General features: G+C 41.8%; 1 protein-coding gene across 3 annotated transcripts; it reads left to right on the forward strand.

Annotated features, from left to right (window-relative positions):
• On the forward strand, positions 1 to 27,678 carry LOC124777796 (glycine-rich cell wall structural protein-like). Of its 3 annotated transcripts, XM_047253311.1 has the most exons (3): positions 1 to 48; positions 2,355 to 2,991; positions 27,536 to 27,678. In XM_047253311.1, exons 1-3 carry the CDS (start codon positions 37 to 39, stop codon positions 27,565 to 27,567), a joined length of 681 nt encoding a protein of 226 aa, XP_047109267.1. In that variant the 5' UTR covers positions 1 to 36; the 3' UTR covers positions 27,568 to 27,678. The 3 variants fall into 3 exon arrangements, with proteins under 3 accessions (XP_047109267.1, XP_047109266.1, XP_047109265.1); XM_047253310.1 differs by lacking the exon at positions 2,355 to 2,991 and having other exon boundaries at positions 16 to 48; positions 26,869 to 27,678; XM_047253309.1 differs by lacking the exons at positions 1 to 48; positions 2,355 to 2,991 and adding an exon at positions 25,242 to 25,282 and having other exon boundaries at positions 26,869 to 27,678.

Genomic DNA, 27,678 nt, shown 5'->3' on the forward strand with positions numbered 1-27,678 from the left:
CATTGTCTGCTCACCGTACCATCTTCAGCAGCGGCAATGAGGATCCTGGTAAGAATTCGTACTCTCTCTTGCTAATATTTGTTAAAGTTCTTAACATTAACAAAAATTACAATTGGCAAGCATTACACTTTAAATAGCCCATGGTGCAGTTATTCTGATACGTAAGGGTGGGGCAAAATGTAATAGTCGATTTTGGCTCAACGTTTACTGCCAGGTCAGTATAGAAACAGTTTAGCCTTTGCCTCATAAATAGTACCTTTTCTAGCTTTCCTTACAGTGCTTTCAGACACTGGTAATATTAAGCCGAAGGAGGTTTGTCGAAGCGTTAAGTAGATCATGTCGTCTCGAAAGACAGTGAAGAAGAAACCTTTCACAATGAAGACGGAAATGTCAACCCCAATTGTCGTATTTCAAGTTGCTTCACACATTGTACATTCGTAAGGAGAAGTTCTATAACGTCTGACGACAGTCACGAAAATGTGCAAAACCCATGAAATCATTTGAGATACACATATTTAATTACTGAGATGTTATTTTGAGAAAGCTGAATCTACACGTTCTATTTTCTTATAAACATTTTGGTAATTCGGAAAGAAGAATCATCCTTCAATATATTGTCAGTTGCAGTACTTTGTAAAATTTCTTGGCTGTCAACGAAGCTTCTGTTTCACAAGTAACTTCATATTCCAGTTATGTTTCGACAGCAATACTGGCAGCGTTATTTTCGATTAAAGAAATTATTTAAGTTTTATGGAACTGTATTATGGTTCGCCTTTAAAAAGCATATAGTTTATGAAAAACAGTAAATTTTATTCAAAATCCCAAGCTATAATCTTTTACACTATTACTATATTTTTGCCGTTTTGGGCAGTCTGTGACCTTTAGTCTTATAATGAAAGAATTTAAGTAATATTTAGTATTTTAATGCATTGGTACAGATGACAAATATTATATAACAAAAGCAATCAATGAAGTCTTATAGTTTGTTTCATTTGAGTCAGTATTCTTTTAATGTGACCTTGTGTCTTTCTTTAAATGGCAAGTGAGAACTGAAGCAGATATACAGTTAGTATCAACACATAAATGTAGTCGTTCAAAGTTAAATTTTACCGACGTTTAGAAAGAGAATATCTGGCAAAGCTTATGATACAAGGCAAAGGAAAACAGTTATTTTCATCGGTCATCGTGACTGATACAGATAATGACTTTAATTTGTCTTGGTTCTGGAACCTTTTATTAAAACAACTTACACTCTAATACCACTAGATTTGTAGCAGTGAATCGATCGCCCTCTCTCTAGTGAGAATGTACTTCAAAGTATTGGGTTGGAATAAAACTTACTGCAAGTGTAGGGGGTACAAAGATTCTTCCTTCCTTTCATCTGGGCAGTCATTAAAAATAACTTAAATGATGAAATTTGTGGTAGAATAATGCTCTGCTCACATTTCCTCCACTCTCAAATTGCGACTAAATACAATTTATTAAATTTTTATATATTAATTCTTCGCTATCCATTTTCTCAGTGATTTTCTTCATTTTTACACTCTACGCAATAAAGATATATTTGACACTTGTCACTTATTCTTCCTTCATCTGGAGCATTTATTTAGTCATTTGTGTGCCTCAAAATTAGAGAGCGTGGGTTCTAGAGTCTTCGAGAAAACACATGTGTACCGTTGGTTTTTAATACAGCTCTTTGGCCAAACAGTGATACTTCAGAGAAATAATTTCTTAATTATGGAACATCCTATTACAGACAGTTATATACCACACTTCGAGAGTTAATAATACTTAGGTGCACTTTATCTCACACAACTTCCTTCTTGTCTTTCATATGGGCTACTGAATCTATTTCAGAAATGAAATACTGTCATGAAATGCAGTACTAAAATAAACTGAAATAACGTCATTTTCACATGGAGAAGAAGTGGCGATATTTCAAAGTTTTATTTACTGCAGTACATTTTGATGCAAAATACCAAAGCTACAACTTCCGCAGTACGAAATTATTTTTGTTACTGTCATTTGAGAATTATCTTTGCGATTTTTTATCTGAGCCAGTGATTGGTATTCACCATTTCCAGATAAATAGATCCCACTTGCACTGAAAATAATGCAAGGTTTTGTTTGCTAAATGCTAGTGTGTGACATTATATGACCTACAGGCACTTTGTCAGCATCAGTTTAAAGTTCTCATTATACTACTTAAATAAAACTGAAATTAACACTCCAGCAGGCACATATCCGTTCAGATTTATGATGCTCACATCACTGAAATACATATGTCACAAAACATCTGAATCTACAATACGTTTATTATTATTTATTAAACTTTTTTGGATCGTGTGTTCCAGGTGTGCGTGTTCTTGTGTGGTTTGGTTCTCGCTGAAGAGAAGCAGGTAGAGAAACGGGGGTTGATTGGCTCCCTTGGTGGCTATGGAGGTGATGGATATGGAATAGGCGCCAGCAGCTACAGCAGTGGCGGGCTCATCGGTGGTGGTTATGGGGGCGGCTATGGAGGCGGCTACGGAGGCGGCTATGGAGGTGGCTATGGAGGCGGTATCAGCTCTGCTGTTGGAGGCGCTCGAGTCACCAACATTGCCATCACCAAGCAGGTCCCTGTCCCATACCCTGTAACTGTCCAGCGTACTGTCCCGGTGCCAGTCAAGGTTCCTGTCACGGTGCCAGTGAACAGGCCCGTACCAGTGCCCGTCCCACAGCCGTACCCTGTCCCCGTGCAGAGGCCAGTCCCGGTACCCGTGAGTGTCCCTAGCCCTGTCCCTGTACCAGTACCACAGCCCGTCGTCGTCAACCAGCCGGTACCTGTCGTCGTGGGAGGCGGAATTGGTGTCGGCGGAGGCCTCGGAGGCGGCTACGGCGGTGGCTTTGGTGGAGGCTATGGAGGAGGCTACGGTGGAGCCATCGGCGGTGGCTACGGTGGAGCCATCGGTGGTGGCTACGGTGGTGGTTACTCTGCAGGCATCTCTGGAGGCTATGGGAAATACGGCCACTAACATCGCTGACCTCAACGTGTCAAACGAAACACAACGCCAGAAATTCATTGTATATGCTTTGCGTACATCTGTATAGCAGAAAATAAATGAGATCTGAGACAAAAATTATATTAATGCTCTATTTTTATCAAGTATGCATTACTTCATTACTCCGTTCTCATCAGTATTACGGTTTCTTGTTCATATCTGACTTCAGTAAGTAAACTGATTTATTTATAAATATCAAGGATATGGGTCAATACCTTTACAACTCACTACTGAGAGGAGAGAGTATTTTGACAAACATTTTACTACTTTTCCTATGCTTTAAAAAAGACAAAGTTATTCAAATTCACTTACTGGTTGGAAGTGCTGAAAGCGCTTCACTTTTACAAGTACGAGGAATATCACTTAGAGAAATGCGCGTAGGATGACAAATTAGTCTGTTGCCTACCTTCGCTGTTATGGGTACTAAATATCTGTAAACAGACTTATGATCTGTAAAAACAAAATTTTTAAATTTTGAGAAACAGTCTGGTGGTGTTAACCATGTACAGAATAATATGAAATTATATGAACTCATGACATATTCATGGCTACATTACGCGTGCAGCACTCAATAACCTAAAGCGCAGCAACGAAAAAGTAGCGGCATTACTCACAAACGTTGGTGGATTTGTGAACTTCTTAAAGAGAGAAACAGACATGGCACGATCTTCTTGACACCTTAAAAATAGAAGATGGAATGTCACTGAGAAATATCTATTGGATCACTACGGAAAATTTCTATCGATATCCACAGATGTTTAGGGGCCACACTTTGAAAATTCCAGACGGTCAGTTTCTGCATCTCTAACACTTGGACTCACAATTGGCACTCATAATTTACTGTATATTCTTCGAATAATGAGCAGTGAGTTAATTAACTTCAAAGTATCATAACCAGTCCTTTGAGAGTAGCTGCATGGGGAAAAATGGAAATCCAAAATCTGTGGGTCTTAATTTTCCAAGCATAAAGTAAGAAATTTTCCGAACAACTACTTCAGCAAAAGATACATCTTTGATTCGATTACAAAAAGAAAATTTTTCAGCAGCGAATTGGATGACTCGAGCCTTCTGCTTCTCTTCAGTCAAACTTAGATGCGGGCACGATCCTTTGCTTGACAGAACGAGTAAATAAATTTGGTGCAAAGTCCGCGAAAAAGAATTTCGGCAGCCAGTCTGAAAAATGGATTGGTGAGTTCTAAGGTTTACAAGATGAGGCCTATGGTCGGCTATTGATCTACATCGGCCATGTTTCCTCCTGTTTCATTTTCTTTTATTTGTGGTCTTCGGCCATGATCCTGTCAGCCAGCCTCCGATACATTATACGCTTCTAATTAAAAGGCAGTTTCAGTCACAGACACACATATAACTATGATTCCCATAGAATATTTTAAGTTGGCTACGCACAGATTATTTAAATCAAGATGTACTCTCATTATTGCCACGAGATTCCACTCCGGACGCCAACTGTCAACAGATAAGGTTCTTGCTTCCTAAGAATTTTCCTGGATGCGCTGTCTAAATCATTTCAGCTATATGAAACTGACGCTATGCAGTTACCTTATATTTTAGTAAGAATTTTATGCATAGCTCTATGCAATGGCTTGCAAACAAATCTACTGCTACTTCATATACCTCTTGCTACTTGTGCGGAGCTGGAGAGAGTCGCCAATATTACCTTTCGAATGCAAACTCTTCGACTACGTCTCCACATAAATGGGCTCAAGTTCCACCCACGATGTACCTTAACAAGAATGTTAATATTGTTTCAGTGAGTTACGTGTTGCAATTCACTGTAGACACTCACCTGTTCAGAGGAGCCCCACGTGTCGTCCTCACGCCTGGATACAATGTTATCCTGTCTTTATAGCGAGTTACGAATATTTTCCAACGGCCACAGATCATCTCGTAGAACTTGACAAGACTGTAAAATCTGCTGCTACAATTCTTCAACTGTATCTACAGGAGTGCTACACACTTCACTTTAGAAATGACCCTGCGCAGAAAAATTCAGAGGATTGAGGTCAGGTGGTCTTGGAGACTGAGATACAGTCCACGCTTCGACCACATTTGATGTCAATTTACACTAGCAGAAAGTGTGCTGGTGCTCCATATTTCCCAACCATAGGCTGTGAGTGAAATTTGGACCCATTTAGACAGCGTGTGACTCGAAAACGTTACATTTCAAATTCATTTGTGGGAACAAAATGCTTCGAACTGAAGTCAGCGGTGTCCGATAAGCATAAATTGGCAATTATCTCATAAACGGTTCGTTTGGAAAACCATGTTTATTAGGAAAATTTGGTTTGTATTCTCTTATACATTCATACGCGTCAGTTGTCACTATTAATTATGATACACTTTCGAGACATATTGATTACATCTCTGTGGGTAACAAAAATGATCTCAAAACAGAATGTAATTTTGTTGAACTGTATCATCCACCGAGGTACGTATCAGTTTCATTTGCTTTTCAGATACAATTACTACCTTTTTGTCCAGTAAAGCAATTCTCAGTAAAACAAATCCAGTCGTAATCTGTCATTAAGGTTTTTGTTGTTGCTGTTGTTGTTGTTAGTTTACTGGCTAAAGTCAACAACACAAGGAACGTAACGACTCTCTCGTGATACTCTCTTTACCCTGATGCGAGAAATTTTATCAACTGAGTATTTCCGCTGGCCGGGGTGGCTGAGCGGTTCTACGCGCTACAGTCTGGAACCGCGCGACCGCTACGGTCGCCGGTTCGAATCCTGCCTCGGGCATGGATGTGTGTGATGTGCTTAGGTTAGTTAGGTTTAACTAGTTCTAAGTTCTAGGGGACTGATGACCTCAGAAGTTAAGTCCCATAGTGCTCAGAGCAATTTGAACCATTTTTTGAGTATTTCCCTTCAGAAATATAAATGAAGCACGATGAAAATAACACCTACGAAGCTTAAGATTGTTGATACGCATTCCTGAGTCTATTTACGTTCGGTTGGCTGTGTATTGATGTAGAGCAGTATTGCTGTGTTTGGAAAGTCGCCCAAGCTCAGACTGTACGATTCATGTTTACTCTCGTAATCCGAAGGCTGCTAATTGTCAGGGACATACTGGCCCCTCTCGTGACGTCACGAGTGGCGCTGCTAGATGCCAGAAGTTTCATGCAACAGGTAACTTGTGGCGCCACTTTTAACTAAATCTCACTTGTTATTGGGAAATAACGATTTGAGGGAATAACGACTTATGGAGCACTACTTTTCCTCACTCTTATATTGAAATAGAAAAGCCGAAACGATAGGAAAATGAGAAACCATCCAATGTATACTACTAAATTGGCCAGAGATTTGTATTACACTGTTTGACGATCTATTGAGATAGATTTGTATACAAATCACCCGAAACATATGCTATCTCACATCTTTCTCCTCGAGTTCTAGAATGAGATTCTTTACAGTATGGTACAAAGAACTCAGATTTTTTTGCCGGAGTATCATGAGACCCAAGATTGCAGCCTTCCTTTCAGTCACAATAATTAGGTACCTATTCTACTTGTACTTTCGAACAGTTCATTCATAATCCTCACTTTCGGTCTACCTTATGTGGCGCGTCCACATTTATTTATTTATTAAAGAAGTGATAATGTCATAACGCATGGCAACAAACACGACGTTCTGTATATTGTAGCAACACGTCATTGAAGGATTGCGAGGCTGAAGGGGAGGAACGCACGCTCGAGTGGCGTGTCGTATGGGCGTGCAGCTCCATCGGGCGGAATGTGGCACCTCTTGTTGCCCACGGCTGATAGGCTCCACATGCCACAAAGACACGTGGCGGTGTTGGGCAACTCGAAGAGGACAGAGCTGCTGCTGGGCCCGGCAGCTAGTAGTTTAGTGGCGCCACTAGCTGCCGTTGGCTAATAGGCACCCACCATTGAGCATAAGACACAAAGCACCGAACCCTCATGCAGCTAGCACCGCCCCTCGCATGTGGGAACTGTTTACGGGTCGGTCCCTAATCGACAAGCTATTTTGTAAACGGCATACATCTCAGTGTGGATTTTTTCTAAATTTGAAACCTATCGCATGTATAAAATACGCTGAGGTGACAAAAGCCATGGGATAGCTAGAAATACCGTGTGAGACCCCCTTTTTTCCGGCAAAGCGCAGCAGCTCTACACGGCATGTACTCGATATGTCTTTGGAAGTCCGATGCAGAAATACTGAGCGATGCTGCCTCTAAAGCCATCCACAACTTTGAAAGTGTGAGCAGTGCAGGATTTTGTATACGATCTGACCTCTCTATTATGTCCCACAAATGTTCGAGGGGATTCTTGTCGGGCGATTTCGGTGGGCAAATAATTCGCTCGAACTGTCCCGAATGATCTTCACATCAATAGGGAACACTTGTGGCCCGGTGACACGGCACATTGTCATCCATAAAAATTCCATCATTGCTGACAATTGTCTCCAAGGGTCCGAACATAGCTATTTCTAGTCAATGATCATTCAGTTGGACCAAAGATTCCCAGTCCATTTCATGTAAACGCAGTCCGCACCATTACTGAGTCACCACCAGCTTGCACAGTGCATTGTTGGCAACTTGGATGCAGGTTTTCGTGGGGTCTGCGCCACACTCTAATACTATCATCAAAAACTCTAACCAACTGAAATCTGGACTCATCTGAACAAGCCACGGTTTTCCAAACAATATCGTCACGAACGAAGGACAGGTGCTGCAGGCGATGTCGTATTGTTTGCAAGGGCACTAGCGTCATTCGTTTGCTACCACAGCCCATTAACACAAAATTTCGCCACACTGTCCTAACGGATACGTTCGCCCTACCTCCCACATAGATTGCTGCAATTTTTTCGCGTATTGTTGCCTGTCTGTTAGCACTGACAACTCTACGCGAACGCCGCTGCTCTAGCTCGTTAAGTGAAGGCAATCGGCCACTGCGCTGTCCTTCGTGTGAGATAATAACTGAAATTTGCTGTCCTTGGGACACCCTAGACGCTGTGGATCTTGGAACGCTGAATTCCCTAGCGATTTTCGGAATGTAATGTCCCATGCGTCCAGCTCCAACTACCATTTGGCGTTCCGTCGTGCAGCCGTAATCACTTCGGAAATCTTTTCACATGAATCACTTGAGTACAAATGACAGCTCAATCAATACGCTGCCCTTTTCTACCTTGTGTACGCGATTCTACCGCCGTCTGTGCATGTCCATTATCGCTGACCCACGACTCTTGTCATCTCCGTCTGTTGCCTATCCCAGACTCAAAACTGTTATCGACACAATGAAAGGGGATTTCCTTTCGACTGAAAAAAAAACTAAATTTTGCAAAAACGGCTTTGCACCCTCTGAAGAGCTCTTGAGGAAGATTTTGCTGCTTTTGTTTTCAGCGTTAGTGGGCTCAGTGGAATAACTGTGGCTGTTGCCGGCCTAGCTTGTATGACTGTGCCCTGAGAGACCGCCTAGGACGAGACAGCTACTCCCACTACACAGATGTGCAGGCTGCTTAATAATAACGCATCAGCTTTACATGTTGGAACGCAGGTCCCAGTACTCAAGCTTGCCGACAAGTAACAAGGTAACGATCCACTGCTTGTGCCGAATTAGTGCACCACACAAGATCCGTAAAGGAAATCTTGTGAAAGTTTGAAACGCCGGAGGCCTGCATCCTGGCTAAGAACAGAAAAAAAGAACTCTTACTCGAACGACGGAAACATGTCAACAATGTAGGTACGACGGATGGATATGAACAATTTTAAGAAGTACCTTAACGCAACAACGCACTGTAGCAGTTCTGATTAGCGAAACTAAAGACACAGTCTCGTCAGTGTGAACAAGATGTATTCATGGAAATATTATTCGATATCACTGGAAGTTAGATAAATTATCTTTAAGAAGACCACTTTCCTCTTGTATACCAACTGGGAGCTTTGACTGAACTTATGTAGCCGATGACTTCCCTTCTTTTTTCTCTGTAAATCTCTGAAATTTCTCTTTCTTTCTTCTGTCCAGGGTCTGTGGGTTCCAGTTCTCGGTTTGTCTAGCAACTGATGATTCTCGAAAAGTGTTCTGAATGCAGATCTGTCCTATGTTATCTTACTTTTGATGCCAGATTATTATATATATTATTCGATATCACTCGAAGGTGGATAAATTAGCTTTAAGAAAACCACTTTCCTCTTTTATGCCAACTGGGAGCTTTGACTGAACTAATGTGGCCGATGACTTCCCTTCTTTCTTCTCTGTAAATCTCTGAAATTTCTCTTTCTTTCTTCTGTCCAGGGTCTGTGGGTTCCACTTCTCGGTTTGTCTAGCAATTGATGATTCTCCAAAAGTGTTCTAAATGCAGATCTGTCCTATGTTATCTTACTTTTGAAGCCAGATTCCTGGAGATCTCTTTCGGTTTAAAACAGCCAACTGTTCTAAAGGTAATGGAGATGACAAGGCAGAACTCTTTCGGTCAGGTTGTCATCATGTACTCTGAATATGAATCTGTGTGGTTCAGGAAGAGATGAGAACGTCTGGGGGATGGAAGGTGGCGTACAAATACTTATAGATCTTATTATAATATTACTTTTAGAGGCGGTAGCATGGATCAGAACAGGGAAAATCTGTGCAGTAAACATGGGCGTTCACTTCATATCTGAGAAACTATGAGCACTTGTTCATATTCACTGAGAAATACTTCTCCTCTAGTGAACAACTGCTCATAGGTCCACAGGTATGCATTGTAGAGCCAATGTTTACTGGAGAGTTTTTCTTGTTTTGGTCCGTACTACCATCTATGGAAGTTGCCTACCCTATAATCTCAGCACGACAGTAGTAAGACATATATTCCACTGTCAGAGATATGAGAACGGTTTTCGGTGGACTGTGGACTAGTTAGTTTCTGCTACAGGGAACATCACCTCAAATACATATATCATTCTCCATCATGTTAAACTACCGGCCATTAAAATTGCTACACTACAGACGCGAAATTTAACCGACAGGAAGAAGATGCTGTGATATGCAAATGATTAGCGTTTCACAGCAGTCACACAAGGTTGGCGCCGGTGGCAACACCTACAACGTGCTGACAAGAGGAAAGTTTCCAACCGATTTCTCATACACAAACAGCAGTTCATCGGCGCTGCCTGGTGAAACGTTGTTGTGATGCCTCGTGTAAGGAGGAGAAATGGGTACGATTAAAGGTCGGATTATAGCCTATAGCGATTGCGGTTTATCGTATCGCGATATTGCTGCTCGCGTTGGTCGAGATCCAATTATTGTTAGCACAATGTGAAATCAATGGGTTCAGGAGGGTAATACGAAACGCCGTGATAGATCCCAACGGCCTCGTATCACTAGCAGTCGAGATGACAGGCATCTTATCCGCATGGCTGTAACGGATCGTCCTGCCACGTCTCGATCCCTGAGTCAACAGTTGGAGACGTTTGCAAGACAAAAACCATCTGCACGAACAGTTCAATGACGTTTGCAGCAGCATGGACTATCAGCTCGGAGACCATGGATGCGGTTACCCTTGACACTGCATCACAGACAGGAGCGCCTGCGATGGTGTACTCAACATGGAACCTGGGTGTACCAATGGCGAAACGTCATTTTTCCGAATCAATCCAGATTCTGTTTACAGTATCATGATGGTCGCATCCGTGTTTGGCGACATCGCGGTTAACGCACATTGAAAGCGTGTATTCGTCATCGCCATACTGGCGTATCACCCGGTGTGATGGAATGGGGTGCCATTGGTTACACGTCTCAGTCACATCTTGTTCGCTTTGATGCCACTTTGGACAGTGGACGTTACATTTCAGATGCATTACGACCCGTGGCTCTATCCTTCATTCGATCCCTGCGAAACCCTACATTTCAGCAGGATAATGCACGACCGCATGTTGTAAGTCCTGTACGGGTCTTTCTAGATACAGAAAATGGTCGACTTCTGCCCTGGCCAGCACATTCTCCAGATCTCTCACCAACCGAAATGTCTGGTCAATGGTGGCTGAGCAACTGACTCGTCACAATACGCCAGTCACTACTCATGATGAACTGTGGTATCGTGTTGAAGCTGCATGGGGAGCTGTACATGTACACGCCATCCAAGCTCTGTTTGACTCATTGATTTCTCAGGATCTATGCTCCCAAACAGCGTGAAAAGGTAATCACATGTCAGGTCTAGTATAATATATCTGTCCAATGAATACCGGTTTATCATCTGCATTTCTTCTTGGTGTAGCAAATTTAATGGCCAGTAGTGTAAAGAGTACCACAATAGCTGTATATTGGGAATGCCTTTATTGTCTCACACGACTAGTTTCGGCTTCGCATTACCGCCAAATTTGTTAGGTACATGTGATTACATTGGGGACGACACGACGTCGAGTAGACACTCCTAAGGAAAGCTAGCCCACGAGTACTAGTAACAAGGACTCCACAATGACTGCGCCAAGCAAATCTAATATTCTTTTGGTAATTGTTGGGCCTGAAGATGGCGGTAATGTGCCGCGAAACTAGTGATGTGAGACAATACAGACATACTCTAGATACAGCTGTGGTGGTATTCGTTCTAGTATATTGTCGAAAATTATGATTCTGAATTGATCATCTATCGATGTTGCGTCCATATCACGTACGTGCACATTACAGATAAATTACCTAAGTCTGGAAATCCTAACTAGATTTCTAAAAGACAAAAACCCTTTGTAATTCGCAAAGGCAGAGCCGAGAACACGATAAAGAGGCTGCATTGTGCAAACTACCGACACAGCTGGGCAGGTTCAACAGTACCCATAAACGGTAAGATACTTCCTCTCTCTGGGCTGTAGATGATTTCTCTTCTCTGTGTTTCATTTTGTCTAACACAATAAAGATTTGTTTTTAAGACATGCTGTAATATGCTGGAAACGAAGTCGTTTTTCAGCACGTCGAGTGTGATATATTTATTCATCTTCCTATCAATTGTAAAGTATGAACACACACACACGTATTTTCGCTGCTGAACATCTGTAAGTAGCAAATCATGCAGTACAATTCCACATTGGTCTGATAAGGACGACACACACTGATAAGACGACATACTATGACCACCACGCAACTTGAAACTGAATTCCGCCTGCTGTGGGCACTTGACACGGTAAGAAAATTGTACAGGTTGGTCAGAAACAGTCTGCAAAGCTTGTGGAGCGTTTTGCAGGGTAGATTGTTCTGAGGCATGATTGTTAAGGAAAAGGTTCGATGCGTTGCACCGTTGCGCAAATTCCAACGGCCTGTCAGAGCAGGTGTCACCAAACGTGTTCTTCGTTTGGTTATCTAAAACCGAAAAATAGAAAAGTACAAACATTAGATATGGAACGGTAGTAAGGATCGAACCCGAGACGAAGGCTGAGCTGTCTTGTGCGCTGTTCAAATGGTTCAAATGGCTCTGAACACTGTGGGACTTCACATCGGAGGTCACCAGTCCCCTAGAACTTAGAACTACTTAAACCTAACTAACCTAAGGACATCACACACATCCATGCCCGAGGCAGGATTCGAAACTGCGACCGTAGCGGTCGCGCGGTTCCAGACTGCAGCGCCTAGAACCGCTCGGCCACTCCGGCTGGCCTCGTGCGCTGTCAGCTACTCTATGAGAACAAGTGACACTAATCGTACGAGACACTAATCGAGTGAAACCAACATTAAGAAAGTTAAACAGTAGAGAATAAATTTTGCATTTAATATCAAATGCGTCCCTTTACCTGTCAGAGACCTAAACATTGAAAACAACCTCCCCAAATCACCGATATCGTAAAAGAAAATTCGAAACATTTTTCAGTAATGCTTCAAACACACCACATCCACTCATTCTTAACAATGGCAGTATACCAGGTCTTATCAACACAAAATTCCCGAAAAGTACCATTAAAAGACAGTTTAATTTCTTAAGTCATATTACAAGCAAACGTATGTCAACACAATAAAACAGCATTATTCCCGTAAATTCATCAGTTTCGGTCCCCCTCCCCACCGCCCCTCATAGCACGAGCTATTGACGTTCTTGCATTCTTGGTTGTTCCAAACCATTGGAGGTCATGACCCATCCGAAAATGCGCTCCCCGCTAGCGGCTCCTACGACCGCAACTACAGTGAACTCTACTCCAGCCTGTACGCCTCCGTAGCGCAGCGGTAGCGTTACCGCCTCCCATGCAAGGGGGCCCAGCTTCGATTCCCAGCAGAGGACTGGATTTTGTGTGTCGTTCATCATCCTTTACACGCAAGTCGCAGAAGAGGTGTCAATTAAAAAGACTAGCAATACGGCGGACGAGCGCTGAAGGTGATATATGGTCAATAAATGCCAAATAATCATTTCATTTCTATTCCGGCCACCTCGTGTCCGCACAACGTCCTTATCATTCGGCAGCCAGATGTCTTCACGAGGCCACTGATGTTAGTCCAGTCAGTGGTGCTCAGAAAGGCCAAATAGCGGAAAGTTTCGTAGAAGTTGCCTGATATGATTTTATATTTTTTCTACGGTGCTGTAGACAAAATTTCACAGTCACATCAAAATTTTGGGCCGTAAGTAGATTAAAATTGGAAAGAAAACACAAAAAATGGGACTTTTAGGGTTTTTTTGCTTATAGCTCAAAAACTACGCGGTTTTTGGCGAAGCTGACTATTAATTTAAGTAAAGAGTATAAAATTTCCAACAAAACCAAAGTGATTTACTGCTGTATGACGTGTGGCGCGTGTTGAATTTAGTGCGATTTCAAAGGTGAGGAGATGGGTCGTCTCAGGACACAAATAGCTACTTACCTATTATCTGGTATGGACTGAAAGTAGTCATTACTTAACTGTAACATATCCATATTTCCGATCATTTTGCACACGATTCAATAACTGATGGTGCGCAAAGTGCGATGACTATGAACCTTCTTTGAATGGTTCAAATGGCTCTGAGCACTATGGGACTTAACCTTCTTTGAAATTTCACCACAATTATTATATAAAAAATATAATATTATGATAATTATTATTAACAAATATCACATCAAGTATAATTATTATACCATATGCATAAATTATTTGAGCACTTTTTAATTGTAGCAGTGGTGCGAGCTATCATTTTACCGTTTGAATAAACACCATAGCATACTGAGGGATGAGGAGTTGGATTTTGATAATGGCGTCCTAAATTATGCTAACTTCAACACTCGCTACACACGCCATACGGTTTCTGTCACTAAAAGTGTCAGCCAGTCCTTTTTTGTGGGAAATATACTCTCTTTATTTTCATATACGGTCCTCTTCGCCGAAAATTTCGTCGTCTCCGAGTTATAAGCAAAAAATTAAAGAAACTCCGATTTGTTCATAGTTTCTTCCATTTTTGACGTATTTCCGGGCTCAAATTTTGATGGGACTTTGAGAATTCGGATGTAGCACCCTCGACATCATATAGCACGCTTATCGAAGAACTACAAAACTTTCCATTAACAATCAGCATTGACTGGACCATGTGTGCACCGCACCAAATACCGGAGCTCACATCCTGTGCTTTCTTCGCTGAATGTATAGCTGACAGGCGCTGTAGTTTAGCCTGCTATGGTCCCAAAATTCGGCTAAGAACTAGTGGGAAACGCAAAAGCTGAGAACTACAACTAAACGAGACGTTAGCTGATTTTTGTACACTTTATTTTCGTTGTAATGCTACCAGATTTTGTACATTTTCAACAGTGATGTACCAGTCTACAGAATTGTCAAATAAATTTGGTACTCAAAATCAAAACATAAAATTTATTTCGTATTGGTTGAAATGTACGTATAAATGTGAGAGTAAAATCTGTTCCCACTCACTGTAGTTATTAATTAGTTAATAACTCTTAATAAAGTAAACTAACTTTAAGTAAGAGCCCGCGATCATCATGAATGTTTTGTGAATAAAGCCGTCTAAATTACTAAATACAATGTCTTTATTTCTACGATGCTTCGGCTACTGCCATCGTCAGGTAAAAAGAAATTTGAACTTGTGAAACAAGGTTTAGTGTCAAATCAAAATCTATAACAAATCTGAGCGTCGCGGTTACGTATTGATTTTAATATTTACACTGAACCTTGTTTCTCAATCTTGGAGTTTTTTTTTGTGTGTGATGATGGCAGCAGCCGAAACGTCGTAATAAATAAAGACATTTTACTTAGCAATTTAGATACTTTTATTTACAAAATAATTAACAACTTGAAAAAGAACTCGGTGTGTACCAAAGCCTGCTCCGAGTTCAGTATACAGTACGGCATAATGTCTACCCCGCGAATCCAACGTTTTTTCGCGGAGTATCAACCCTTTATGGGCGCTTACACCGCAATGCATTCTGTTAAGTTGTTCCTCTTTAAAATTGCTTCTAATCGACGAATCGATCACTCTCCCCATGTCTTGGTTAAGACTGGGGAATAGGTTCTAAAGAAGACCCCAGCAGACGTGTGAAAGTGTTGATTGTGTAGAAGGCATTTTGAAGAGGAATGTGATATAGCTCAGAGGGATACCTGAAGCCACATGCACGCAGCACAGTTCAAACGTGATACCGTCCTTCGATCCAAAGAAGTTTCTCTTCAGCTCAGCACCACGGGTTCGATAAAGAACAATGTGAAGCACTGGTCGCTGCACAACACTGAATTCATCTCAGTTAGGTGACCTGATAAAATTATTTTTGATTAATTGCATCAGTATGTTATATTGGACGCCAAATACTCAAAAGGAACGAAGTGTGACCACTAATTATTTCAATCCTACATAAATGATTTATCATATAACGGCGGCAATACTGTACGATTGTCTGATGACGATTTTCGTCGATGGCAAATAATTATGAAATGTGTGTTAAAAACGACAGTATATCAACATGATGAACTGAACATCAGCTTTATTTAAATACGTATAGACACATGATTATCTATTTCTTAGAGTCAATCCCAAGGTTCGCTGTACGAGGTCTGCTAAAAAATTCCGGAACTTTGTCCACAAAATTTTCCGCGCTTACTCTTTTATTATTGAGCATGGTTTCCTTCGAAATACTCTCCTCCACAATTGATACACCGCTCGCAACGCCGTTTCCACTTACAGAAGCAGTCTTGGTACGCCTCTTGCTCGATCGCGAGAAGCACCGTCTGCGAATTTTCTTTTATCTCGTCTACCGTTGCAAATCTTCGGCCTTCCAACGGAGTTTTCAGCTTTGGAAATAAAAAAAGGCAAGTACGGAGAGTACGGAAGTTGAGGCAGCACAGTGATTTCGTTTTTGTGGAATAGTCACGTTCCGAAAGAGGTGAATGTGCGAGTGCGTTATTGTGAAGCAAGAGCCATTAATTGTCTCGCAACATCTCACATCGTTTCCTTCTCACATTTTCTCGCAGGCGTCACAATACGTCCTGATAGAACCATCGACTAACAGTTTGTCCCTGTGGCAGGAATTCGAGGTGAACTAATTCTTCAAAGTCGAAGAAAGCTATCAGCATGGGTTTGACATTTGTGCTGACCTGAAAGCTTTTCTTGGACTTGGAGAAACATTATCGACTCACTGGGAAGATTAAACCTTAGTCTCAACATCATAACCGTAGATTCATGTCTCATCACCAATTACGATTCTCTTAATTAACATCTCGTTCTCGTTTGCACTTTCCAAAACCTCTTCGCAGATTGCAAGGCGAAGGTCTTTCGGCTCTTGACTCATGAGCGGTGTGACGAAATTAGCGGCAACACGATTAATTCCAAAATGCTATGTCAGGATTTCATGAGATTACCCAACCGAAGTGTTACATTCTTCTTCAATCCCTTGGACAGACAGTCTTCGATTGACAATTTCGTTGACGTTCCTAATATGAGTGTCGTCGGTGGACGTCGACGTCCTGAACGAGGGCCATCTTTGACTTCCGTCCGGGCATTTTTAAACCGTTTCAAACATTTCTAATACAGAATACGGCTTAGACACTCATCACCGTAGGCTTCCTGCATCATTTGGTATGTCTCGGTAAGGGTTTTCTTGAGTTTCACGCAAAATTTAATGCAGATTCGTTGCTCCTCTAATCCTGCCATCTCACCGCGCGGAGGAGCCGTATGGTCTTCGGCGCCTTGTTACGGTTCGCACGACTGCCCCAGTCGGAGGTTCGAGTTCTTCCTCGGGCATGTGTGTGTGTGTATGTGTGTGTGTGTGTGTGTGTGTGTGTGTGTGTATTGTCCTTAGGGTAAGTTAGTTTAAGTTAGATTAACTAGTGTGGAAGTCTAGGGACCGATGACCTCAGCAGTTTGGTCCCATAGGAACTAGCTACCAATAAAAAAATAAAAAATAAAAATCTGCCATCTCGAAATTCGCAAACTGTCTGACACAACGTTCTACTCAATACAGTACTGAACAACAGTTAACAGACATACCACAATGAAACTTCCAACAGTTACTCGTGAAACGCAGACGTGCGCAGGGATTCCAACTGCATTTCTCTCCAATACACCATTGGGGCGAAATTAGGATTGTTCCAGAATTTTTGGCGTAGACCTCATACTCATTATTTAGCTAATCTATGTCATTCAACATTGCGGCCGTATGCTCTTCCTCTACGCAGTAGTTAGTTACCTAAGACAGGAAAGTTGAGAATGTCTCATGTAAGTGAATTGTGTAAACAATATCCATTGCGTGATCGTATTTTCATGGTCTGCATATTGTATTTTCTGAGCCGGAAAGGGAGGACGAGGTGAGCATTTGCTTAAACGGACGTGCGAAGCCGCCTAAAAACACTTTCTTGATGACAAATACACCAGCCATAGCCGTTACTCCGACGCGTGGATTCGAACCGTTCTGGCGTACTTTCTTAGCTCGCGATCTAGCAAGCTGAGAAGGTCGGATAAACACAATGGAACGTCCGTAAAAGAGACTGAATGAGATAGTTTGCTACGGCGGTAATAGTGGTAAACGTCTGGTAGCATCAGTGTGAACATGATGTACGCCACAAATTGCAGGACGCATTCCTCACACGTAGACGAAGAAATTATGTTGTATGGACACGGGTCTGGAAACGCTTTGTCTCCATGTTACAGCTCTTTTTCTGCAACTCATTAATCAAGGGAAACACACAGCAACAGAACCTTACAATCATGGAGAATATGTATGTAGTCATGGTGACTTCTGGTTACGTTGTAGACCGCCAGTTCCTCTTGCCACGCACAACGTGTGACGTCGCTTGTTTCTAACGTCAGCTGTTCCAGCGATCACTACGACCGTTGCAAGCACACCGCTTGCTAAGTACAGTTAATCACAGACTTGGCTCGTGCAATGGCTGTTGTTGTTGTGGTCTTCAATCCTGAGACTGGTTTGATGCAGCTCTCCATGCTACTCTATTCTGTGCAAGCTTCTTCATCTCCCTGTACCTACTGCAACCTACATCCTTCTGAATCTCCTTAGTGTATTCATCTCTTGGTCTCCCTCTACGATTTTTACCCTCCACGCTGCCCTCCAGTACCAAATTGGTGATCCCTTGATGCCTCAGAACGTGCCCTACCAACCGGTCCCTTCTTCTAGTCAAGTTGCGCCACAAATTTCTCTTCTTCCCAGTTCTATTCAGTGCCTCATCATTTGTTACATGATCCATCCATCTAATCTTCAACATTCTCCTGTAGCACCACATTTCGAAAGCTTCTGTTCTCTTCTTATCCGAACTATTTATCGTCCATGTTTACTTCCATACATGGCTACACTCCATACAAATACTTTCAGAAACGACTTCCTGACACTTTAATCTATACGCGATGTTAACAAATTCCTCTTCTTCAGAAACGCTTTCCTTGCCATTCCCATTCTACATTTTATATCCTCTCTACTTCGACTATCATCAGTTATTTTGCTCCCCAAATAGCAAAACTCCTTTACTACTTTAAGTGTCTCATTTCCTAATCTAATTCCCTCAGCATCACCCGACTTAATTCGACTACATTCCATTAACCCCGTTTTGCTTTTGTTGATGTTCATCTTATATCCTGCAATGGCAGGGTACACAGATGCAGTGATATCAGATGCCCTTCTAATGCACGGAATAGTTGACGGCAATGTCACTAGAGCTCAACGATTGTACTGACAGAGGTTTACAGGACGAAGATGCCCCGACAGGAAACGCTTGAAGGCGTTGATCGTGGTCTTAACAAACATGGGGTATTTAAGCCTGATACTCTCTACCTGGGGAGGCTTAGAAGGACGAGGACACCGCAACGGGAGGCGGCAATTCTTCATGCAGTTGATGATGGCCCTAGTGTCAGTATAAGAGGGGTAGCAACAACACTGAATGTTGGCCACGTGATGGGTTGATACATGTCAGTACCCCCGGAGGGCATATTGAACATCTTCTGTGAGAAAGAGTGGCGTGTGGTATGCTGGTGTGTTCTGTTCTTGTGTGTTTGCCATGATTAATGAGTTGGAGAAGACGAGTTGTAACATAGAAACTACGCGTTTTGCAGACCCATGTTCATTTAACATAATTTCTTGGTCTTCGTGTGAAGAATGTGTGTCCTGCAATTCGTGTCGTAATTTTTTTTTTATCCTGTATATATCTCGGAGCCATGCCACAAGGCAATTTGACCTGTAAAAAGAGCACGCGATATCAGTAGTAAAGAAGGCGAATGGAAGAGTGACTTGCTGGGAGGATTCTGGAAAAATGCAATGACTTTGTTAGAGTGACAGCGCACGAGACGTTACTCCGACGTATTGGAGAGTAAGGTTGCTTATATCTGGTATCGTTATCAAGCAACACTGGCACCACACGTAGAAGAAATTCAGAGGCGCGTTGCTACAGTAGTAATGGCTCGATACAGTGCATACGAAACCGTAACAAAGACTGTGGGGAACGCAATGGTAATCGTTGAAAAATAGGCCCTGTTCTTAAATATACACCTGCGAGGAAGATTTGCAGACACAGTATTCGAGGTAGACTTGACAAACGTCTGCTCTCTCCACAGCTTATCTTGCATAGGGCTTATGAGAATATATTAAGAGACCAGGGCGAATACAGAGGTCCACACAACAGACTTTTTCTCCAAACATAAACTGCGCAGTTAATTCGGCACATGGTCCTCTGGTACGCTGTGTATGCTTTATATATACGGGTTTTTGAAATAATGCAAACAAATTAGTTACAGAACACGATCGCTTCTGTGCAAGACATAGATAAGGTTTTCCTTATGTCGTGGTACAAAACTTGGAGATTGCTTCATTGCACAGTTTCTAATAGTAACTTTTTTTATTTAAATGAAGTGGTGCTTATTTTAGCATCATTTGAGTCCTTTTAAAAGGTGAATTAAGTGAAAGTATAAAGCGAAATGTTTCTCGTGAAGAAGTAGGAAATACGCTTCCAGTTGGAGACTAACAAAAGGACCGCACCTGTTCCTCATCACCGATTTCGTCCAAATTCATGGTGTATGCAGGGCTTGGCCTGAATGCAGACAGAAGTCGGTGCTCTAAATGGCCTAGCGTTTAGAAAAATAAGGAGAATTTTTGGCATGGGTCTGGACAGGCGGGAAAGATTCATGCAGCGGTTGGGGTGATGGAAAGACTACAGAGCGGTAATCCGAAGGTCGTGGGGTCGAGTATCCATGTGGAAAATTTTTTATATTGCTTTCAGTGCAAATAGACAGAAATATGCTAAATATATTGTATTTATTAAAACCATTTCCGTAAAAGGAATGAAAATGAAATGCACAGGAAAGGTTGGAATGGCAAATAAAAATCCTGGAAGCGCCTGTAAGGCGTAGGTAAGAACGTCATATATAATATTAGAAACTTTTATTATTTTACGGCTGATGATTTACGCGTGCTGAGTTGATATTTATCGTAAAAAGAGGTATGCAGTAATTTTCTCAGCATCTTGCACACCTTATAAACGCCGCAGTTACACAATTAACTGACTTTTTTTAAAGTTTATGTAGGAAAACAAGCGTAGCTTACATTCATAAAAGGCTCTCTGTCATAGGACAGTTTAATTACAATTCCTTCTTGGAAAGTTATTTGCAAGCCTAAGTGTTCCTTTGTCTTCCCTTTTCATGCCCTTTACGAAAAGATTAATAAATACAATATTTCGAACATTATTTAGCAAGCAGTGTAAAAAGTGAAAATAAAAAAAAAATGTTTCCATACAGTGACTCGACGACTCTAACATTGGATTACCGTCGTGTACTTGTAATCTCCCTCTTACTAGCCGGCCTATCCTGCTTGCGATATAAAATATGCCTGTGGATCGCGTGTATGCCTAATGGACATTTTTCTAATTGTATAAGGCTATCTTTTCCGAAGAAGTGATAGCGATAAGTAGGAGGAACGTGTACAACCGATACTTTTGATGGAAATTCTAACAAAAATAAAAGTAATTAAACCGAACAGGGCTATAATTTGGAAAATGAAAGTTATTTTGGGCATTCACTCACGAACAACACTGGACAGAAAGCGGTACCACTGATTGTGAATCTAAAAGATGCACTAACGAACGGAAAGGAAGTAATTAACGGTCGCCAGCCCACTAGAGCAATTTACATCCTAAATCCTGTACAAAATGATGGGAAAGAAAAACATGTATTATTAAACACTGACGTGGCAACTAAAGGTTGTAATGATAAAGAAAACTGAGAAGTCACTATGACGTTATGTTTGGCATTAAATTTTGAAGAAGGCAATCGAATAATGATTTGAAAATATGCAATTAAACTGTACGTTAGTACTGAACTTCGTTACATAAACAATGACTTTCAGTGACCTCAGCATAACGTAAGCAAAGAAATTTAGAAAAAAAGCAAGCACTTTCTACTTTGCCGTTACTTATTTTGCAAATTGGATTTTATATTATTGTCAGAAAAACTGAGCCATTTTTGCTGACTTGAACAGAATTAAATACTAGAACACGTACCAAACCAAACAGACATGTGCTCCAAGCTATATGTAACATAAATAAAACTTGTGACTCTGAATTTGTGCATTTCTTTAGATTTGGATTTTTTGCAGTGATTGATTTTCAAACTTGAAAAATGAAATTGCTTTTCTTCAGTCATATACTGAAGCCTCTGTTGTACAACAGTTAACTGAAAGTAGACTGAGGCTAAAATTCTTACAGGAGAAATTATTCATTAATAAACTGGCTGTAACTGTTCAGTTTGTTTCATATGACACTCAGTTAGCATATAAGGAAAACAAAGGAACAAGGATCCTGCTTGGTAACAATGTCTGGATGCAATAACGACACAATCGCCTTGAGTTTAACTGATTGTTATTTAAATAAATCTTATCAAACAAATCACATTCAGTTGTGCTGCTGGGTTAGTCGTTAATACTTTCTACCAATGAACAGCCTTACTCCAGTGCTGTGCATACGACGAAACTCGGAGAAGACGACGAAACTATGTTGCTGGAACTGCTGCTGTTGTTGAAGGCGGTAGCATATTGTGGAGCCACAGCTAACTATAGGAATGGGCAATCGTGATTAATACAGTCTCTTCCGCCCGTCCACTGTCCTTCCTCCTGCAACTAGTCATCTGGCCGGAGCGCGTACATGATGCCGCCGAAATGGCACACCCTACTGCGAGAGCATTAACACCACACTTCCGCACACTACAAGCGCTGGAACCCGTCTCTCACTCTCTCCGCGCGCTCCGCGCAACAACTGCCCAACCAAAAATTTTACAACGCACAAGCACTGCTATTATCGTTGCTAGTGGATTGCAAACAACAATTCTTTTGGCCTTCTCCCAGAGCTTATAAGTTTCACAGTAAAACATAGATAAATACAACGAAACGTCAACAGACTTCTACCGAAACGTACACATACAGTGAAGCAACGTCCTTACTTATTAAAAGAAAGCATTTAAATTACAACTATTTACATACAATTTAAAAAAATTATATATTGGTAGCAGGTGCCATGCATCCTGCATTTTCGGTGTTACATACCGTATCACGTGGGCCGAATGTTGCAAAGAAAATGTGCTACGGATCAGGCCTTTCTCGACTACTGTAACAACCCATGCCTGTTGGATCAGTCATCATAAGTATTTTTGCTCAAATATTTTAAAAAAGGCTTGGGAAAAGTTTTTGTGGATATTAACACACTAAGTTTCAAACAGGGAATGAGCTGCCTAAATCCAAAACTCGCGAAGTTACTCCACTGGTGATCGACTGAAATTGCTTACCTCTTTGTCACAGCTTCTTTTTGTAAACTTTCTCGTTTTAACAATGTCTGGCCCCTTGGCTGAGTGGTCGGAGCGTTTGACTGATATGCTGCAGGCCCGAGTTCGATTCCTGGTCGGGTCGGTAATTTTCTCCGTTCACCACTGCGTGTATACAACGTTTCATCATTATTTCACTATCATCGACACGTAAGTTGCCCAATGTGGTGTCAAATGAAAAGACTTTTAACACGGCGGCCGAACTTCACCAGCGGTGATTCAAGGTCATTAATGCCATACGATCATTTCATTTCATTTATAAATAATTCCTGTCCGTTGTGGACGTGTTAGCACATTGCAGCTGCTGAAACTGAGCGCAATTTACGATGAATTATCTGCATCCAGCTGCTTTTATAGGCTTTCATCTTTCCATGACGACATTTCAAGGTGCCTGGCACCCTATTCCATATACTTATATTTATTTACTTGCCACTAACATTGTTTTTTTTGCTAACGGCGTTCCACAATTTTTCAATGCAAGTTTTTAAATCAGGTATTGTAAAACATCGTCAGTGAATAAACAGTTTTCACGACTCGTCAATAAATGTAAAAATATGAAGATGGGGTGAACACAAATCGTACGTACTCACAAAAAAGCATGTTTTGAGGCATAATTTGCTACCGTGGCGGGTCTGCATTGATATCAGTGCAATACCCAAAAGCAAAGTCGTTATTAATTATTGTTTTATGCGCTAGGTGCGCTAGTGTCACGTCATGTGACGACACGATCCGCGAGCCCAAGAATATCCCGATTGTCATCAAAGGTTGCCCGTGCCTGGCGTAGACGATGCGTACAAATTTTATGTACTACAAATAAATGATTCAGTTGAATTACGAAGCCTGTGTTACTCAACAGCTAGGCGGCGGCACAGTTCCTACTCTGAAAGTTCCTACTCTAATGCCTTATAGGGGCAACAAAAATTTGATTTTAAGTATTCCATTCAGTTAACGTCAAATTAAAAAATTTAAAATACTGTCATAATCTACTCATTAAGAGCTCTAATTTTATGTTAAACTTTCGACACAGTAGGTCAACTGTTACTGTCAGAAAGTGTTTACATTTCTTGAGTCAGTGAAACAGTGACTGTATAACGTTGAAAACCACCGGATTTGCCGAAACCTCGGGAAGATGGGTAACCAACTTACCTTCAGAGTTCAGACATTGGGCGCTCATATATATTCAGCCACCAGAATAAAAGAAGTCAGTAGGTGTCCAACGCTCATTAAAATCCGAATATTGCGTAAAATATTTTTCTAATTGATTTTAACACCAACGTCAAAGTGTTTGGTAACACGGCTTCGCCAGAACAATAATCGCTCGGCAGGTGGCATTTAATAATCCCTAAACAACTCAAAAAATCATTATAATAACACTTTACATGGATAGGAATTAATTTTGATAGTGGAGCGTTGTGGAAAGAAGGAACTGTCCTTACAGACAAGTTTCTCAGGGACGCAACTGTAGAAAATGCTGCATCTGGACGGCTGTGTTGAAATAAAGAAATATGTACCTTACAGATTCCTAGTTATTTTTAAAACATTGTTACACAATGTCTTTGTGATGCTGAACATTTATTCTTACTCATTACGGCGTCGAACAGACCGTGTCTCTGTATCCCCGAGAGAGGTGGCGCAGTGGACTCGCATTCGGGAGCATTCAATCCCGTCTCCGGCAATCCTGATTTAGGTTTTCCGTGATTTCCCTAAATCGCTTCAGGCAAATGCCGGGATGGTTCCTTTGAAAGGGCACGCCCGATTTCCTTCCACATCCTTCCCTCACCCGAGCTTGCGCTCCGTCTCTAATGACCTCGTTGTCGACGGGACGTTAAACACTAATCTCCTCCTCCTCCTCCTCTCTGTATCCCCACCATCATGCTACGCAAATTGCAGTAACGCTCTGAGAAAGCGCGTCACACCTCGCTAACTGCCAACGGGTAGGAGAAATGGAAGATGTATATAAGCTGCACGGAAACCTTACAGCGGCATCAGTCATTGCCTGCTCCATCTGTACCACCTTCAGAAGCAGCAATGAGGATCCTGGTGAGTGGTTTCTCGATTCACACGTACTTTTCCAGAGCTCCTTCTGATGATGTTGACGACGTTCACCTAGTGGCAGCTGCAGAAGAAGTACTAGAAATAGTATCATCCCTTGTTTTATTGAGTGAATTAAAAATGTTAGTGACAGAAAATACCCGGATTCTTATCACAATTTACTGGTAAATAACTCCCCAGTATATTTTGGTTGTAACTATAGTCCATCACACCGAGAAAAAATAAGAGTCAATACATCATCGTAGTTTGTCCGCAAGTATTTGTTAGCTGATGATGAAAAAAAAAAAAAACACGTGATCTGAAGCAGCAGTAACAAGTAAAGTAAATGAGTCATAGAACTCGCATAGAAATCGTGTAAGTGTTTTCGATGCATTTGATGACCGTCATCGTCTTGTAAAGATTGTTGCTTTAAAGTGCAACGCAAGGAGAGATTGCATTATTTTAAAGAACTGATTCATTTGACGAACTACATTTCCTTATTGTAATGTCGTATTCAGCTGACACCTTGCTGATGTTCATATGTTGCATATAATGGTCAGTGAAACATATCAGATCTGATATTCAGAGCATTGTTTAGTTTAGTTATTTACATTTCCATGGATCGTAATCAGGAGATCGTGTTTGCGCGTGAACCGAGTCAGCCTTACGTCTACATTATAATTTCTCTGTTAGCAATTATGGCAACAAGCGATTGAACCCACTAATAAATAACCAAGTTTAGTTTTTAACGTATCAAGAGTAGGTTTCTTTTCCATTAGATGGTATTCTTAGGGGACAAAGAGTGGGCAACTCCAATATTATTATAGCTTCTATTTTTTACTGCCTCTTGCTTCTTTAGAAGAAAAAAAATTAAATATGTACGCTAAGATTTTTTCTTGTAATTGTGCACGAAACTGATGCCGATATCACGCATGAACACAGAATTTATGTGAAAGAGATGTAATGCTTATTGGGGTGGTTGTATTGCTGTAAATGTCGTTATCTGACAGCACTTATAGGGAGTTAGTTTCAACGATTTAATCTTCATTCAGGCTTGTTGTATGGTACCATGCTGTAGTAGAATGTCTTTATAGACTTCCATATTATAAATACTTACACTTGTCTTCGACCAGTGTTGGAGATACTATTAAATAGCAGACATTCTACAGTGCTTTGTCTGCCTGTGTGTGTGTCTGTGTGTGTGTGTGTGTGTGTGTGTGTGTGTGTGTGTGTGTGTGTGTATGTGTGTGACAGACAGAGAGAGGGAGAGAGAGAGCGGGTGGGGGGGGGGGGGGAGTGCGAGAATTGTCAGGCATTAGTATTGCAAATAGTGAATATGATAGCTATTTCACATAAGGAACAAATTTAAATGATCTTGAAATATAATGAATCCAGAAATACTATACAAACGCTATCAGTATTACGTTGAAAGGCTTTTGTTTTATGCAGCCAGATACAATATTCTTGTCAGAAAACGTTCAGTATTAGAGGATTATATTATTAGAAATTACTACTCACTCGTGTCATGAGTGCTGTAACAGTGCAAGTAATTATGCACTGAAATTAATGTTCAGAGGTGTTGTTGTCATTTTCAGGTGTGCATGTTCCTGTTTGGACTGGCTCTGGCCGAGGAGAAGCAGGTAGAGAAACGGGGAGTGGTTGGCTCCCTGGGTAGCTACGGTGGAGGAGCGACTATCGACCATGGAATCGGCGCCAGCAGCTACAGCAGTGGCGGCATCAGCGGAGGTTATGGGGGTGGCTACGGGGGCGGCTTTGGCGGTGGTTATGGAGGAGGTTACGGAGGAGGCTTTGGAGGTGGCATCAGCTCTGCGGTTGGAGGAGGTCAAGTGACCAACATTGCCATTACCAAGCAGGTCCCTGTCCCGTACCCAGTACCAGTGCAGCGTACTGTCCCAGTACCAGTGAGGGTTCCTGTCACGGTGCCAGTCAACAGGCCGGTACCAGTGCCCGTCCCACAGCCATACCCTGTCCCCGTGCAGAGGCCAGTCCCAGTACCCGTGAGCGTCCCTAGCCCAGTCCCTGTACCAGTACCACAGCCCGTCGTCGTCAACCAGCCGGTACCTGTCGTCGTGGGAGGCGGAGCTGGTGTCGGCGGAGGTCTCGGAGGCGGCTACGGCGGCGGCATTGGTGGAGGCTACGGTGGAGGCTACGGAGGAGCCATCGGCGGTGGTTACAGTGGTGGCTACAGCGGTAGCTATGGGGGAGGCTACGGTGGTGGCTACTCTGGAGGCATTGCTGGAGGCTATGGAGGCTATGGGAAATACAGCCACTAACATCAGCAGCTGAAACCAACACCTTAAACAGAACGTGCCACCAGAAATGTTTTGTATATTTCTTACAATGTTTTGTAATTACAGCAGAAAATAAAAAGTGTTTGTACGATA

Source organism: Schistocerca piceifrons, chromosome 2 (genome assembly GCF_021461385.2).
Source record: "Schistocerca piceifrons isolate TAMUIC-IGC-003096 chromosome 2, iqSchPice1.1, whole genome shotgun sequence".
Classification (NCBI taxonomy): Eukaryota; Metazoa; Arthropoda; class Insecta; order Orthoptera; family Acrididae; genus Schistocerca; species Schistocerca piceifrons.